General features: G+C 31.8%; 1 protein-coding gene across 11 annotated transcripts in view; it reads right to left on the bottom strand.

The window, feature by feature from the left end:
- The window catches only part of LOC119081316 (protein NDRG3), a 31351-nt gene that overhangs the window by 553 nt on the left and 14843 nt on the right, over positions 1-15955 (bottom strand). For 3 of the 11 annotated variants that reach the window (XM_037190100.1, XM_037190093.1, XM_037190101.1), the window contains 7 exons: positions 12825-13018; positions 12644-12764; positions 12442-12583; positions 12131-12310; positions 11837-12070; positions 11678-11762; positions 4641-5586 (listed from right to left, as the gene is read on the bottom strand). In XM_037190100.1, coding sequence (XP_037045995.1) covers positions 5534-5586; positions 11678-11762; positions 11837-12070; positions 12131-12310; positions 12442-12583; positions 12644-12764; positions 12825-13018 — 1009 coding nt within the window. In that variant the 3' untranslated portion in view covers positions 4641-5533. Of the gene's footprint in view, positions 1-1351; positions 3019-3098; positions 3235-3381; positions 3507-4640; positions 5587-11677; positions 11763-11836; positions 12071-12130; positions 12311-12441; positions 12584-12643; positions 12765-12824; positions 13019-15955 lie in introns of those variants that run through there. The other 8 variants (XM_037190096.1, XM_037190099.1, XM_037190098.1 and 5 more) reach the window with 7 other exon arrangements.

The raw sequence follows: 15955 nt of genomic DNA, 5'->3' as shown, positions 1-15955 counted from the left end.
TTATATTATCAAAACATATTTTTATTAAAATTTTTGTTTTCTTTTTTATTATAAAATATTTTAAAGTTTTATTTTTGATATTTTATTCACTGATAAATGCAATAATTCGATATTTCAATTATTTTTTTTATTTAAATAAGCCCGTGTTACACATTCTGAGAATAATGATCATTGAATATATTTTTCGGTGTAAATTATAGGATGACCAGCGAATTAAAATCAATTCACTCAACGATTTTTTGTTATCATTTGTAACAAAAACTGAAAAGAATTTTTATTTGTCTTAAAGTGGATTTAATTAGCCTTTTTTCATTACTATATGAAGTATTTGTTATATAATAGCGTTTACGTTATTTTTTTACATCTACCAATTATATGTAATGTATAATGAATTTTCCTTTTTTTAAAGCTATCTCTACATGTAATGTACTCAAATAGTTTTCTGGTTTGTTTAATAATAATTTTTCAACTTGCAATATTTTTATTTATAATATTTTTTTACGTCAATTTTTCTTCGTTCAGATCAATATATTTACTTCTACTGTAACAATTTAACAAAAAATAGTTTTACTCTCAAATCCAATAAAAATATAAATTACATTAAATACAAAAATGTTTCGTTATAATTTAAATTTTTTTCTTTTCATTATTTTATTTAGTTTCAATTTGCATTTTACGATATCAATATAATTTTAAAATTTTTGTTTTCCACTTTTTTACGTTGAACCAGAGCCAATTTCAATGTGGAATTTGCAAATTAATTCGTTAAAATAAGCCCTGATTTGAATAGTTAAGATTTCAATGATTCTTTGTTTAGAGTTTTTATTTTTCAATTTTTTTTACCAATAAACAGGACGAAACAATTCCGTTTTTATTTTCGATCTTTTTTTTACCCAAACGTTTGATATGCAATCAATCTTCGTCTTAGCCAAAAATGATACATTCTAACTTAGACATTCTTTTTGTCTCAATTACTCAAAATTATTGAAATGGCGACTAGAGGCATGAACCACCTAACAGTGCCGCAGTCTTATCAATTTCTTATTTGTTTATTCCCCTTCATTCCACACATTCATATCTTCTCACTCATAACTTGTAGAGTGTGGAAATAATAAAAAATAAGAGACTGATAACACTGTGACACTTTTAAGTGTTCATGACTGTAGATAAAATAATAGAAAAAGAACCAAAAGAGAGAGTTTTCCATTTTTACTTAAAGGTATAACTCAAAATGAATTTAAGTTAACTCTGAATTTAAAACTTACAAACGTGTTGCTTTTTGCTCATCGAATTAAAAGACAATTGATGCATAAAATTAGGCATTGATGATTGCTTAACCTGTCACAGACGGCAAGTAACAGTTTTACTATCTGGTCTATTACATCATTTGATTGATCTCAGAAATCTTTTACTTCATTTGTTTTGAACATGCTTTTCGCTATATAAGACCTCTTTAGTCAGAGCTTGTAGTTTATTATTACTGTCTTTGTCGATAACAGATGACACCCGTCTGTAACAGGTTAAAGAGTAACCTTTAGATGTACAACTAGAGATAACAAGATGGCAGTGCTCTCTACAAACACCATACTAAAAATAGTAGACTACGTCCTTGTTTGGAACTTCTTATTTTGTCAATTGTGACGTTTGCAGCTCGAGTACGCAACCACGTAAGGCAAAATACAAAGTTCCAAACAATTACGTAAGTTGTTTCACTCACTAAGCCCCCGGGAATTGAATTTTAACGTTAATGTAGTAACGACGCATTTTCCAGGGGCTTAGTGAATAAAACATTTTTTGCTGTTCAGAATGCACTCATTTGGAATGGAACTTTTATTATATATAAGCTTCATATGTTATTCAAATATTGCATCTGTGAACATTTTAACAGTTTTTATTTTTTTAAAGTAGCTAATGAATGTCAATTTGTTTAAAAATTAATTTTTAAGTACCTAAAGCCTGAGATTCCAAAGTATCAAGAGTCAATGAAATTGAGTTTTACAATCTAGTGTTATAGATTTGAATGTTTACTTTTTCATTCACTAGTGAATATGAACTACTATCCTACATCACTACCAGAGATAAAAAGCATTTCCTCTAGCCTACAGTACGGGAAAAAATTGTAAAAACCGATATTGTTAACATTTTGATAATTTTTTTTTTGATACAATTAGACACCAAAAAATTGATAGTCTTGAGAAGTTAGTACTCATTGAACAAAATCATTTTGATATGTAAGTCCCGTCCACATTTGGAAGACATGTATGAATAATTGAAACCATCAGGACCTTTTCTGGACAGATAATTTATGAAATAATGGTTTTGAAGTCAAGTCGTGCTGATTTTTGGATGACAATTAAATTACTTGTCATCCCATGGATGATTTTTAAAGTAATCCTTTGATGGAGTTTAGAGTTTTACCATGTATTCACAGTTCACTGAAAAATATTTCAGTACATTCTCTACTAATATTAAACAATGTTTCCGTCTACAATCTTTGTGTAGTTTCAATGTTATTATCAGCTGCAACCCTAGCCACGGCTTAAAAGACGAAAAAGTCAAGTCTACCATAATTCTACCAGCCAGTGTCAAGAAACGAGTAAAAAAACCGTATTGATCGCTTGCAACAATTTCATGACTCTTTGAAACATAAAGCAGGATCTTGACAAATTTACCCTGCAAAAAAAGCAACACAATTGCAGAAATAATTTGAATGAAATCGCAATTAGATTTACGTAAAAACTTTCTCAATTCGGTATTTCTTTTTGGTCCATAAAGGCCTACAACTGCTACCCATATTCTAGCATACAATAGTTTCAGGTAATGGATTCTCAGTGATCCGTATTTCGGTTTTGTTTCGATTCCGGTTATTGCCATTTTCTTCGCCGTCCGTTGCTGTCGTTGGTTGAATGCCAACTGATGATGGACACAAATTACCATTATTGATGTCGTCAAATTGTTGTGATAAAAAAATTTGGTTGCCGTTCATTGGATTATGAAATTTGCCAGTGGTTGTTGAAGCTGCTAGTTGAAATGATGCATTCATTGTCGATGATTTGTCTTTGTCAATCAATGATAGTGATGTAGCCGCTATCTCAATACCGTCATTGTTAATGAAAGCTGATCTATTAGGCTTGGCTGAGTTTATTGTGGTGCGTTTGGTGGCACGTGTTTTTGATGAGATGATCGGCAAATGAGCTATGTTGAGTTTATAATTGGGCGTTTTTTATATTTTCTCTGTTTTCAAGGCAGGAAAAATTGAAACACACACTCAATTATATAATTGGCTAAAGGGTTGATTTTATAGTTTTGTTTTTTTTTTTTTAATTTTTAATTTTCTCTCATTTTAATATATTTCATGTTTTTAAAATAAAAATTCAATCTCACATTGTCTGGAATTTATTTAAATGAAATTGAAAATATCTGATTGGTATTCTCGAGAGGTGGTTGCCAATTTAAAATTTCCGCCATTTTATTGTTTGTGTCAAAAGAAATAGATTTGGAAAACACTGAAAAAAGGGGGGAGAGAAAAATGAAATCAAAATGATAATTCCTTTCGAATGAGCACTTTTTGTACAGTGTGCTGGTTGTGTATTTTGTGTGTGTTTCTGTGTATGTAGAGTCGCCGAAGAAGCAGACCTAAATTTTGTATATATAACATTGCAGATTCTGAAATTGTTTACAGTTCTCTCTGTGATAGCAAGCATACCGGAAATTCCTATCAGTTTGATTGACTTCTACCGACCAACATATTTGCAACAGATCGAAGCTGTACTGTTACTTCATTAGCATATTTTCTGCTTTATGAGAGCGGCCCTACCTCAACTCAGACTCGGCGGCTAAGCTGCACTTGCAGATCCTTTGTCACCTTTTGTATGGGGACGAATTCTTTTCTCCCAAATTTCTTTAACAGAAACCACCCAGTCTTTTTATTTTCGCACATACACGTTGTATCTGTACACATTGTAGTGTGGAATGGACAGCGAGAAATTGATTGTAACTATTTGAAATTGTTTGGAATTATAATTCTCAAACTGTACAACAGTTCCTTATATTAGGAATAAAATTCCTCATATTCTTAAATTTAAGAATTATGAAAAATTCTTTAAAACTCTCGAAAAATTTTAAGATTCCGTACAACTTTTGAAATTCTTCAAACTTCTTCTATTTCGCAACCGGTTATTTCCAATTCCCTAACATTCCCTAAAATAGGCTATGGATCCCTTTTTGAGGATGTTACATGTTTAAAAAACTAAATCCTTGTATAAACAGCTAATTTGTCTTGAGCTCATTTATATAGCGAAGACTAGGAGATACAGATGAAGTAGTAGATTTAAAAATTATTAATTCAACGTTTACCATTTCTAAAAAGTTACGGACATTTCTTCAGGTTTTACATGCGATCCTTCAAAATTTGCGAATTTTGAATCCGAAAAAATGTTCCTGTAGGTCCCAGACAAACTTCAAAGAAAGAAAAACATCAGACCCGGTATCTAAATTTCAACAAGCTTACGTATTCTCAATATATAGCAGTTCTCAGTTTTAATTTTAGTTGACCCATACGAGGTACTCGTAAGATACTTCCATATTGATACAAAACTGCTGTTCTTAGCGACTTTACCAATAAGAATTAAAGATTGTTGTGAATATGAAGAGTGTTTCGTTTATTGTGCAATATTTTTATATTCATTTCGAACGTGTTTGTATAATTTTCTGTTGTAATTTATATTTCTATAAAAAAAAAATCGTTTCATAAACATCAACATTACAATTTCGTAAAATTAAAATTTTTATATCAAATGCAATCAATATAATTTGTGGTCTTTCTAATCAAAGCGTCGTTTAGTGAATAATAAAATAGGATCAGTATGGGAGGATTGACTGGATTTAGAGAGTCAACAGATTGATCGGATACCAAGGCGATTTTGAAAAAAATTCGTTTAATTTTTGTCAAATCAATCGTCGCATATTGATCATTACTTCGTGTAAACAATGCGCTGTGAAACTAAACGATTATATTATAACAAAAATTGCAAGAATTTATTTTCTCAATTCTCTCCTTCCTTAATGTTAACTACTCGTCATTTGTAGAAACATTTTTAGCTATAGTCATTCCAGTATGTATAATTTACTTTTATTTTACCAATCACATGCATCGTATTTAGGTGACTAAATCTAGGTAATTTAATATTTTGCTAGAAAACTCTTAACAATTATTTACATACATTTAAAAAAAATACTCTTTCTGTAATATCTAAAATATTAATATAAAGTGACATCGAAATGAGAATGAACGGTTTTCTTGTATCGACGAATGCTTTGCTTTAAGTGTAAAAAATGAATTGTTTAAATACAACAAATTGTAACACAGATTTAATTTTCCTCGATTTTGATTTTCTTTTCTCTAAGTGAATGATGATTGACCCACTTCACAGTGCCGAGTTGCAACGATGTTACGATGAGTTAAAATTTCAAGATTTTTTTTTTGCGAATAAAATAAATATTTATGCGTGATTGATTTAATCTATCGAAGCATTCACAAATTTTCTATTGAGGCCATCCTACTTATCTGCTGCAGTGCACCAACGGCTACAAATTATAAAAATAATAAATATGAAATGAAGTTTTGCAATTGAAAAATAAATTGGAGTGTAAGAAAGTACCGAAGTTACACTGTCAACGTTGTTAATAAAACACGATCCACATGCGATATCCACGTATTTGTATGTATAACAAGGTGGATATGACATGTGGAATTGATAACATGAATTGGTGTGTGACTGTAACTTCGTATTTTCCTTAGACTGTAGTAAAAAGTAGTAAAAATAAATTTAAAAAAATAAATAAAATGTTTCTGGATGATCATCAATGATTAAATTATTTCAACTACCAAAAAGCTTGTATTCTAAAACAACGATACACAGTGTATCACACACTAAAGGTTACTAACTACACTTTTATTGTAACAATTAAAGATTACTATTGACCGTCGCATATAATATCCCCTATCTTCTAGCTCTCCAATAATCAATGCGAGTTTGCACTCATTACTGTTGTTATAATTGTGTATTTACCGTCCATAATCAATTCAATTAAGTTCGATAAAAATTTCTTCGCGTCTTAATTGTAAAATCGCAATGTTTTCGAACAATATCGTTGAACTTCACTGTGAAGATATCTATCGAATCAGATATTTTTGGAAATGATGATGGATTCCTAGTTTTACATGGCAGGTTTAACGACCTATCACTCACCATTTTGGGTAATCTATAAGGCGGTTATTTGAAAAACGGTTCTCAGTAGAGTGATACCCAGTTGAACTTACAACCAAGTGAGGACTATATGTTCATATTATCTTTCCATTCTTTTGCATTGTCACCAAGAAATGATATATAAGATGAATTATAAATGCACAATGGAAAAACGTATCTCTCGTAGAATTTCCTGTTCTTAGACTTTGTTAATTTCGTTCATAATTCAGAAGCGGTAATCAATTGAAATTTTTTCTAGAAACTTCAAAGTCATTTCAACTGCTTCTAACTCCCGTAATTTTAATGAGAATGCATGACTCAGCAATTCTGATAATATCCAAATTCTCGCATAGTTTAATGTTAAAAATTGAAGATGCTCTTCCACCTCGTTAAATAAATAATCCGCTGATGAAATAAATTATAAAGTTTCTGCCATATAGTTGCAAATATGTTTCAAATTAAAAGTCAAACAACATTTCTCAATGGAATTTTGAGCTTTTCCGATGAAAATGATTAAAGAAAACTACATAAACTGAACATTCTTCAGACTCATTAATATTTCGAACATGAATAGCGACTAGTAGGTACCTTGAATCATTAATTTATTTTGTAGATAAGCGAGGAAAATTTACTAAACTCGCATACGAATAAATCCATTCACTGAGCTTGAATGAAGTTCAATAACGTGACGTAGAATTTTTTCGATAAAAATTCAACAAACACATGGTTCCACCAACAAACAAAAGAGCAGAGACGTATAAAATCAAGCTCAATGCACTGTGTATGACCTAAATACCACCCCCGTATTATAATCCTTTTTTTTTTTCTTTCGCTCATTGTTTTTAACTACCTCAAATAACAGTAAGGCAGAACACACAAACAGACTAAATAAAGACTAATTAGCAAAATGCATTTTCCATGATAACAAAGAAGCAATGGCAAAATTAAAATAACAAAGAAAACAAGTTATGGCGATGGTAACAAGTTAATTAGAAACAAAACTACATCATCACAAAGTTCAAATGAGTTTTCGAATTGTTTCTAGCGTGATGAATGTAACATTTTCATAAAATAGAGAATTGTTATTCCAATCGAGATGAATTTTTAACTCGACACCTTATCATTGAGTTGGTTGAACTGAAAAGAAATTGTATACGAGATGCACCGGAACTTGCAGAAGGATGCTGTTTTCAGCTGTATTTTAATGAGAGTCGAGTGATTAGTAACTGAACCGAAGAAATGAGGAAATGAGGTTGAAATATAAGTCTGGTTGATGGAATTACTAGTGAAAATTATTTCCAAATTTTAAACAACAACACTTTGCTTCTCTAATGTTTACTTTTAATCATGAAAAGCAGATGATGAATTTTTGATTTAAAATGATGTTTTGCAAACATTTCCCAGAAACAAACAAAGCTGAAAAAAATGACCAAAAAAGGCAATCTGATGAAAATCATTTCCATTTTTCTTTATTCTGTAAAAGGCGAATAAAATGAAAATGAAGCCATTTCTCGTTCATAATTCAAAACTTTTTAGTACATACCACAAGCACAATAAGAGTTCCATCGTTTTTTTATATTTTAATAATCGTTATTCATAATCATCATCATCATCATAAACAAAAAAGAAAAACTCATATCAACGTAAAAGTTCATCCGTTACGTTTCTATTTTTTCTTGAATTAAGTGATTAGTACGGTTGTTATATTGTGAAAATTGTGTCGTTCGGAGTGATTCGAAGTAAAATGTTTTGTTTGTTTGTTTTATTCTGCACAAGAATAATCGCGTATTGTTGAGTGTTGAATGATTGTGTTGTTTGCATGGTGACAGTGTAAGTCAAGGAACAAAATAAGAGAAGTGAAAGGATAATTACAGATGGAATTTAATTTTATCGTTTAAATGATTATAATATTTTGTTCAAGCCACTAATATCAAACTGCAGCACGTGCAGTAAGCAGTGCTAAATTTTATTGTCATAATTAATTTTACTTGAGTGTGTGCAATTAATTCTACAAAAACTAAAATGGATATCGAAAAAAAATGGTAATGGAATTACGCTATGATGATACCTAAGATGATTTCGCTTTGGACTTCTTCAGCAAAAAATTTATTTCGATTTGTCTTTCACGCCTCTGATTTATGAGAGCATACTTTTTGATGTTAGTTGATTATTCTAATTGGTTAGAAATGGAAATGATTGCATTCGGCAAGCGACGAGATTTCTATGGAAAGGCCAACATTAAATGGAATTATGACAGAACTATATAGAATCTAATCTTTAATGGCACTGAACTGTTTGTTCATCTCAATTCTAAACTGTCCGGTCCCAGCTCCCAGCACACCCGAACATGAAAAAGTAATATAAGGAGTTGTTTTCGGACTAACTTGATAAAATTGTAATAATATCAGGAAAATTTCCAAAATGAAATAGAGCACGATTTACCATTTGTGAACATGTAAATCAACTTTGGGATTCCCATAATTGTAAATAAATGAATATATCATTATGTGTGCACACATAACATTTAACTCTTCAGTTTAGTAACGAATGCTCTCTTAAACGATGTGCTGCTGAAACTTTGACGACATTATATTCTCAGCACTCAATTCAAAAGTTAAGATTACAAAAACTTACAGCAACTTGAAATGTTTTGGTCTCGCAGATAATTCAAATTTAACATGGGAACGTAGTATGGCAACCGCATAGTTTGTCATAGAAACGTGAGATCAATGTATTAAAGAGCATTTTATTACAAAAGTTTAGAACTACTTTTGATTCCCATTCAACATGCAAAATCGTGTACAATGTTAGCTGTTGTGAGCACACTGAGTGCCTATGTTTCAATAAAAGAATATTTTAGCAGGAAAAAAATTATTTAAGTTACAGTATCTAGCAGCCTAATGATTGTTTTAAGTATACCTCTAAAGATTCTCCTAAAAAATAAACTGAACTTCGTGGGTCATCGAAAAACATTTTTCAGAAATATTTGAGTTTAACCAGATCTGTCCTGGAATAACCTAAATCGGAATCGTTCGTTCATTACAGTTTCCATTAAAGCTCTTTACAACTGACCTGGACTGCTATTGTTCGACATAACTATTGTCAATTTCGTAATTGCTGTTCGAATGTTTCTCATTTATCAGCATCGACGACTGTAGAGAATTATACGAACCAATAATTTCAATCTACTCTATTCCACTTAATATGTTAGAGAACAACATAACGACACGTATGAGTATGAATCGTAACGTTCATATCGTATGTTGCATGAAAATGATTCGAATTGACATTTTCGGGTTCATATAATTCTCCACCTGAGAAAATAATCGAAACGATAGACAAAACGGATTTCCCCTCGTAGCTTCATTTAAATTTCCATGGCAATTAAATAGAAAATATGCTCTCAAGTATATGAGACTATGAGTAAATGTGAGGTAAAACTGAAAATGAACATGAAGGTAAGACAAAGCGATTTGTTAAATAATTTTTTGATTTATTGAAGCACTTTGCTCGTAAATATAAGTTGGTTTATTATATTAGTTTTCAGTATACAATCATACTATTAACAATGTTCGTCGGTTTTCATTTTTTTTTTATTTAAATAATTTCTCTAGTTTATATATTTTCACTACGCTCTGTTATATATATTCCATTTAATTTATTGCTAAATTTATTCTCATATAAATTCTGAGTAAATTAATTTGTTTTTATATAAAATATTCAATTAAAATCAATTTTCTCTCGTAATTTACTGTTCATTTATCAAACTTTGTTTTTTAATAAACAAAATTGGATAAATTCCATGGATCAAAAGTTACACAGAGACGTCAGTGAAAATTGGACATGAGTTTGCTTCAGCTGGTTTTCAACTGGTTCACTCATACAACAAACCACTACCACACTATCGTGTATAACTATTTCTCGAATGAACTCGTATAAATAAGAACAAACACCTTTGTTTGTTTGAGCAGTTGAAAAACAGCTGAAAGAAAATGTCCAAATTTTTCCTGACGTACACTGTATGCTAAACCTAACAGCTGTCAATTTATTATTTTGTTGTCATAAATGAATCTCTATAAGCTTGTCAAACGGAGATTAATGCTTTGCTTGCAATGTTACTAACCCAGATAACAAATATTGCATGAACCATCGAATATAACACAAGAAAGCGTGAACACGAACAGGACAAACAATTTATTTCTTTTGTAAGAAAATGCAACAGTTTGGAAAAATATATATCGTGGAGCTAGTGACTTTGACGGTGCCAAAATATTAAGTGCATTCTGAATGCTGTGACAGCACAAAGTTTTTGTAAGTGAAAAATAAAAAGTGCAATTTGAAGCATGACACTTTTATCTCTCTTCACAACCATCATCAGCGCTTAAAAAAAAAATTCTTGTGGACCCGGACAAGTTGTTAATTGGTCAATTGGTAAGTTATCTGGGTAGTTTTCTTGTATGAATCGAATTTTTGAACAAGAAAATCGAACGAATATTTTCATTGTCATTATTGTTTCGAAGACTGTTCCAATTCAAAATCGATTCTTTATGTGTATTAAAGCCATTCACATTCAAATTTGTGTGTGTTATGTTCAAAAAGCTTTCGTTATATATAAAAATCTTATTGGTAATATTGATGTGTTCATTTAGAATGGAATTATGTAAAAAAATGTAATTTCTGTTTCGTTGTGGTAATTTATTTAGGGGGAAAAAATAATACAAATTTGAACAGACTGTCTACGTTTTAGACCAATTGTTTTCTTTTTTTAAACAAATTTTCTTCCCTGAAACATGTTATCCGGTCAAAAATGAGAAAGATAGTTTCGTAATAGCACCGACCACAACATCGGCGATACGACATGAAAAATGTGTTCTTCCAAATTAATAGCTGTTAAACAACAGTCATTAATCATGACAGCTATTATCGTAAAAAGCTAACAAAGTCTTGACAATAAATTTTTTTCGGTAAAAAAAGAAGATAAAGGAAAAAGAACAAATTATTTATCATGTCACTTGAGCGTAGTATCGATGTACAATGAGTGGTAAAGTTCAGCTTGTACTGAATACAATGCACGTTTCCCTGTCCAATAAATGGAACAGAAACAATTTCGTAAAGGAAACAAAATGGATGTTGAATTGTAAATGTTTTCCAATCAAATTCTACTTAAAGTAGTTGAGGATTCATTTGAAAAAAAATCGAGGATGAATTTAAAAATCTATCTACACATGGCGCGGAGGACAAAAACTATCTTTTCCACTTCACTCTAACATCTTCCTAAAACAAAAATTTCTGAATTTGCATGAAGCGCGATCGCAATGATTTTTGGTAGTGATCTTTGTATAAATAATAAAACTGCTAGTCAATTGCTTTTTATGTATAATGTAAACGCTTTGATGAATTGTCTCGCTTAATTATAGTTTAACACTTACCGTAGCCTTCGCCTTGAAGGAATAGTCTGAAAGCTTCAGCCAATTTTCCAGGTTGTTCTTCTAATACCATTGCGCAATCCGATATCTAGATCGAGTTGTGATTTATTTTCCCTTCAAAATCCCTTTTATTTGGTTAGAAATATTATTTCTTTCACTAACCTTCATCCACGACGAATTCGTTGGATCTAAACGACCATTTAGAGTGACTGTATCATCAACGTGGGGTGACAATGCTCCTGTGATATTAATAACAGGCATTTTTAGTGTTGCTGCTGCCTGTGGCGAACCTGACGGTGTACGGGCAATTTGTAAATCAGTTCGATGAATGTAAGAGTTGATAAGCATAGCCAAATTCGTTGGATTAACAGATCGTTCGAAATGGGATTTGTACATCTAAACAATAGAAATTCAAATGGTTACAATGACATAGAGCCATTATTTGATATGTCATACCTGAGCCAAGTCATGGTTTCGTTCCTCTGGATTTCTACCGAAATGATGCCACATTAGGTAGTCTACAACACCTTGTGTCATTCCTTTCGATCTTAAATATCTTGCATTAAAACTTTGGTAGCCCCATTCAATCCAACCGGATGGAGTCGAATTACAATTGATAAGGCAGAGTGCACCAACCTGATTGATCGAAGAAACAGTAAGGATTTGTAGTTAGTGTGTAATGTTAACAAATTGATAATTCATTGGTTGATTATGACATTCGAATTGACGTTTTTTTTTGTATTTCGTACGCTACGGGCGATACTTACTTTATCTGGATTATTTAGAGCAAATCTTGCTAAGATGTTTGCACCAGCGCCAACCCCGAAACCAATTACACTTTTGCATCCGAAGTGAGATAACACAAATAGTAACTGTGCAGATAATTCATCGATTGTCGGGTACAAGTAACTGCGGACGAATATTCAATATGAACAAATGAAATATATTTTTTTAATTTTGCAAAATTACTCCTCCGGTAAAGTAGGTGCTCCGTCTTCTTGTCCAGGCGCGGTAACATGGTAAACACAAAAATTGTCTAGAAGAGCACGCATTGTTGGATAGTTAAAAAATCCAGCAAAACTAGTGGCATCTGCAAAAGCAAACATTTTTTTTAAGTAATTGCACTAGCTGCATCATCCGGTAGATTTACAATTAAGTCCCAAATCGTGATAGGTCAGTATAGCTGGTTTCGCTGTATCGCCCTGCACGGCCACTAGAATGTCACCTTTATCTGTAACCACTCGACGTAAGTCACATGTTCCTTCTAGTGAACCTCGCCCGTTGGGAAATTGTAGTTGTACGGAACGTAATTCGATGTCATCCATTGGATCTACTGGCATAGTGCTGTTAAATGTTACAGAAAATATTTTCGGTCAAACACATTCGGTCAAAAAAGGTAAAATTTGATTTTTGTTGAACTGAATATAGAAGGAAAAGGCAAATGACGAGATTCCGGTCATATAATTCGATTAATGAGCAATTGTAAATTTGCAAACGTGAAAATATTACAGGTACGTGACGAACATTCGCATCATTTGCAGCAAAAACTCATTTTTTCCTATATCAACTAGTAGATAATTTATCGAATAAGGTTGGAAAAGGTTAAAGAATCGACAACATTGTCGCTAATTTTCAAATTTATATTCCGTAACTAACCCAACAAACTCCTTTCAATTACGTCACATCCCAACAGTTCCATGGCATTTTTCGATAACTATATATCACACCATCTACCACTATGTCATTTAACAGAAATGAACCAAGGTTTCAACTCGATGTTGGTTAGACTCTTACAGTGACTATAGTGTACACAGGCCATATGACGACACATTGGCGCGTTACTATAGTTACACTATCGAAGTAAACATTTTACCAAGACATTTTGTAGCATTGTTGTATAATTTGTGCATTGCACGCTATATAGTATAGAGTACATGTACACTACAGACTATACAGTGTATACACAGGTAGTTGATGTAAACTGGCAAAAGGAAATGATACGAAAGGAAAAGACATTTAGCGTTAGCACGGGGTAAAGAAAATATTTCATGGAAAATCATGTAAATTAAATTATCTTGGGATTTATTAGTTTAACTTTTGTCGAATATTTAAGTTTAGAGTTTGAGATCAATTAAAGTGTAAAGAATGACATTAACTGATAGGGAGATAAAATGAAAAAAACACTAAAATCTTGATCCACTAACGCAATTAATTGAAGTTTGAAATAAACTAGGTCTTAAATTCTGTCGACTAGGTGTTGTTAATTAATTGAAAATTATGATATTCCCAGCAACTGGAACGCTAATTACTGTAAAATATGTTCGTTAGTGTGCCCTATATGGCACAATTTCAAATTTATGGAAACTTTACGAGGTTCAATGCTTTCAAATGTTTTGTGAAAAAAACAGTAAAATGTGTAGCAAACCGACCGCGCCGGAGAAGAATTTATGTCTAGCAGGGGTGTCGTGCATTTCAATGAAATGTAAAAAATATTTTATGTTCCATTTCTACAATCATGTCCGGAGCGTTAGCGGAGGACTTGACGCAGTCTAACTTCCAAAAAAAGAACGAAGAAATTTTTTTGAGACGCGGCAACTATATATAGGCGAGAATTTAAGTTTCTTTCCTTTGGCCTGTATCACCACAAATCCTATTCTATCTTATTCGCGCTTCAAATACGAGCAAAACGAGCTATCACTCGACTATGTAACTTTAAAATTGCCGGAGATACATCGTTTTGAAGTTGGTCATTTTGATAGAAAATGCACCAAATTAACGTTTTCCAAACAATCAAAATCTTTCAACTTACTCTGTATGTTTCTATCTGTCTATCTGTCTATCTGTCTATCTGTCTATCTGTCTATCTGTCTATCTGTCTATCTGTCTATCTGTCTATCTGTCTATCTATCGACGGTCGATCTCGGAAACTAGTCAGCCAATCTCCATGAAATTTTGCAGGAACCTCGGGGTGGGCATAAAAATGAAAATGTGATACTCCACTACCCCAGGAAAAACCAGAATTTTGTTTTATTGGCCTCGAAGTGGTTTCTGAGTGTGGTTTTCGAGGGTCGGGAACGCGTTTTCAGCTGTAGCTCAGCTGTATTGAAACCTGCAGGGGCGTGTGACCCATCAAATGAAAGGTATTCGCCACACGAATCGAACAAAAAAATAATTAGAAAAATTGGTGCAGATTTGGTTGAGCTAGAGTGGTCAGAGTGACCAAATTTTGAGCTACTCGAGCGTAGGATGAAAGGACTAATATTTTTTGGCTTATGAGAGATAGAGATTTACTTTCTTCGGCAAAGTCTCAGAGTTTTACGAGTAGAAAAGAAGGGCATTTGCGAAAAATGTCGAAAGTTGGAAATGGGTGGGTCAATTGGGGTTTTGGAGATATTTCTTGAATGGTGGCAGATAGAGAATTACTTTCTTCGTCAAATTTTCGAATTTCGTTAAATTTCTTCAAATTTTCGAATTTCGTCAAATTTTTTAATTTTTGTAGAATTTTCGAATTTCGTCAAATTTTCGACTTTCGTCAAATTTTCGATTTTCGTCAAATTTTCGAATTTCGTCAAATTTTCGAATTTCGTCAAATTTTCGAATTTCGTCAAATTTTCGAATTTCGTCAAATTTTCGATTTTCGTCAAATTTTCAAATTTCGTCAAATTTTTAAATTTCGTCAAATTTTCGATTTTCGTCAAATTTTCAAATTTCGTAAAATTTTTAAATTTCGTCAAATTTTCGAATTTCGTCAAATTTTCGAATTTCGTCAAATTTTCGATTTTCGCCAAATTTTCGATTTTCGTCAAATTTTCGATTTTCGTCAAATTTTCGATTTTCGTCAAATTTTCGAATTTCGTCAAATTTCGTCAAATTTTCGAATTTCGTCAAACTTTGTCAGATTTTCAAATTTCGTCAAATTTCGTCAAATTTTCGAATTTCGTCAAATTTTCGAATTTCGCCAAATTTCGTCAAATTTTCGAATTTCGTCAAATTTCGTCAAATTTTCGAATTTCGTCAAATTTTCGAATTTCGTTAAATTTCGTCAAATTTTCGAATTTCGTCAAATTTCGTCAAATTTTCTAATTTCGTCAAATTTTCGATTTTCGTAAAATTTTTGAATTAAAACTGTAAACTGTTATAAAAAGCAGTGTTGATTACACTTCTAAAACGACTGATATCCCAACAAAAATCTCTTCGAGAAAAGTGTGACGCAGTCTTTGAAATACAATTTCTAAAATGAATGATATCGCTAGAGTTGACGCTTTCAGCTTCGTTACGCAA

Source organism: Bradysia coprophila, unplaced genomic scaffold, assembly GCF_014529535.1.
Source record: "Bradysia coprophila strain Holo2 unplaced genomic scaffold, BU_Bcop_v1 contig_358, whole genome shotgun sequence".
NCBI lineage: Eukaryota > Metazoa > Arthropoda > Insecta > Diptera > Sciaridae > Bradysia > Bradysia coprophila.
Note: the sequence above shows the minus strand (reverse complement) of the source record. Positions and strands in the feature narration are given on the sequence as shown.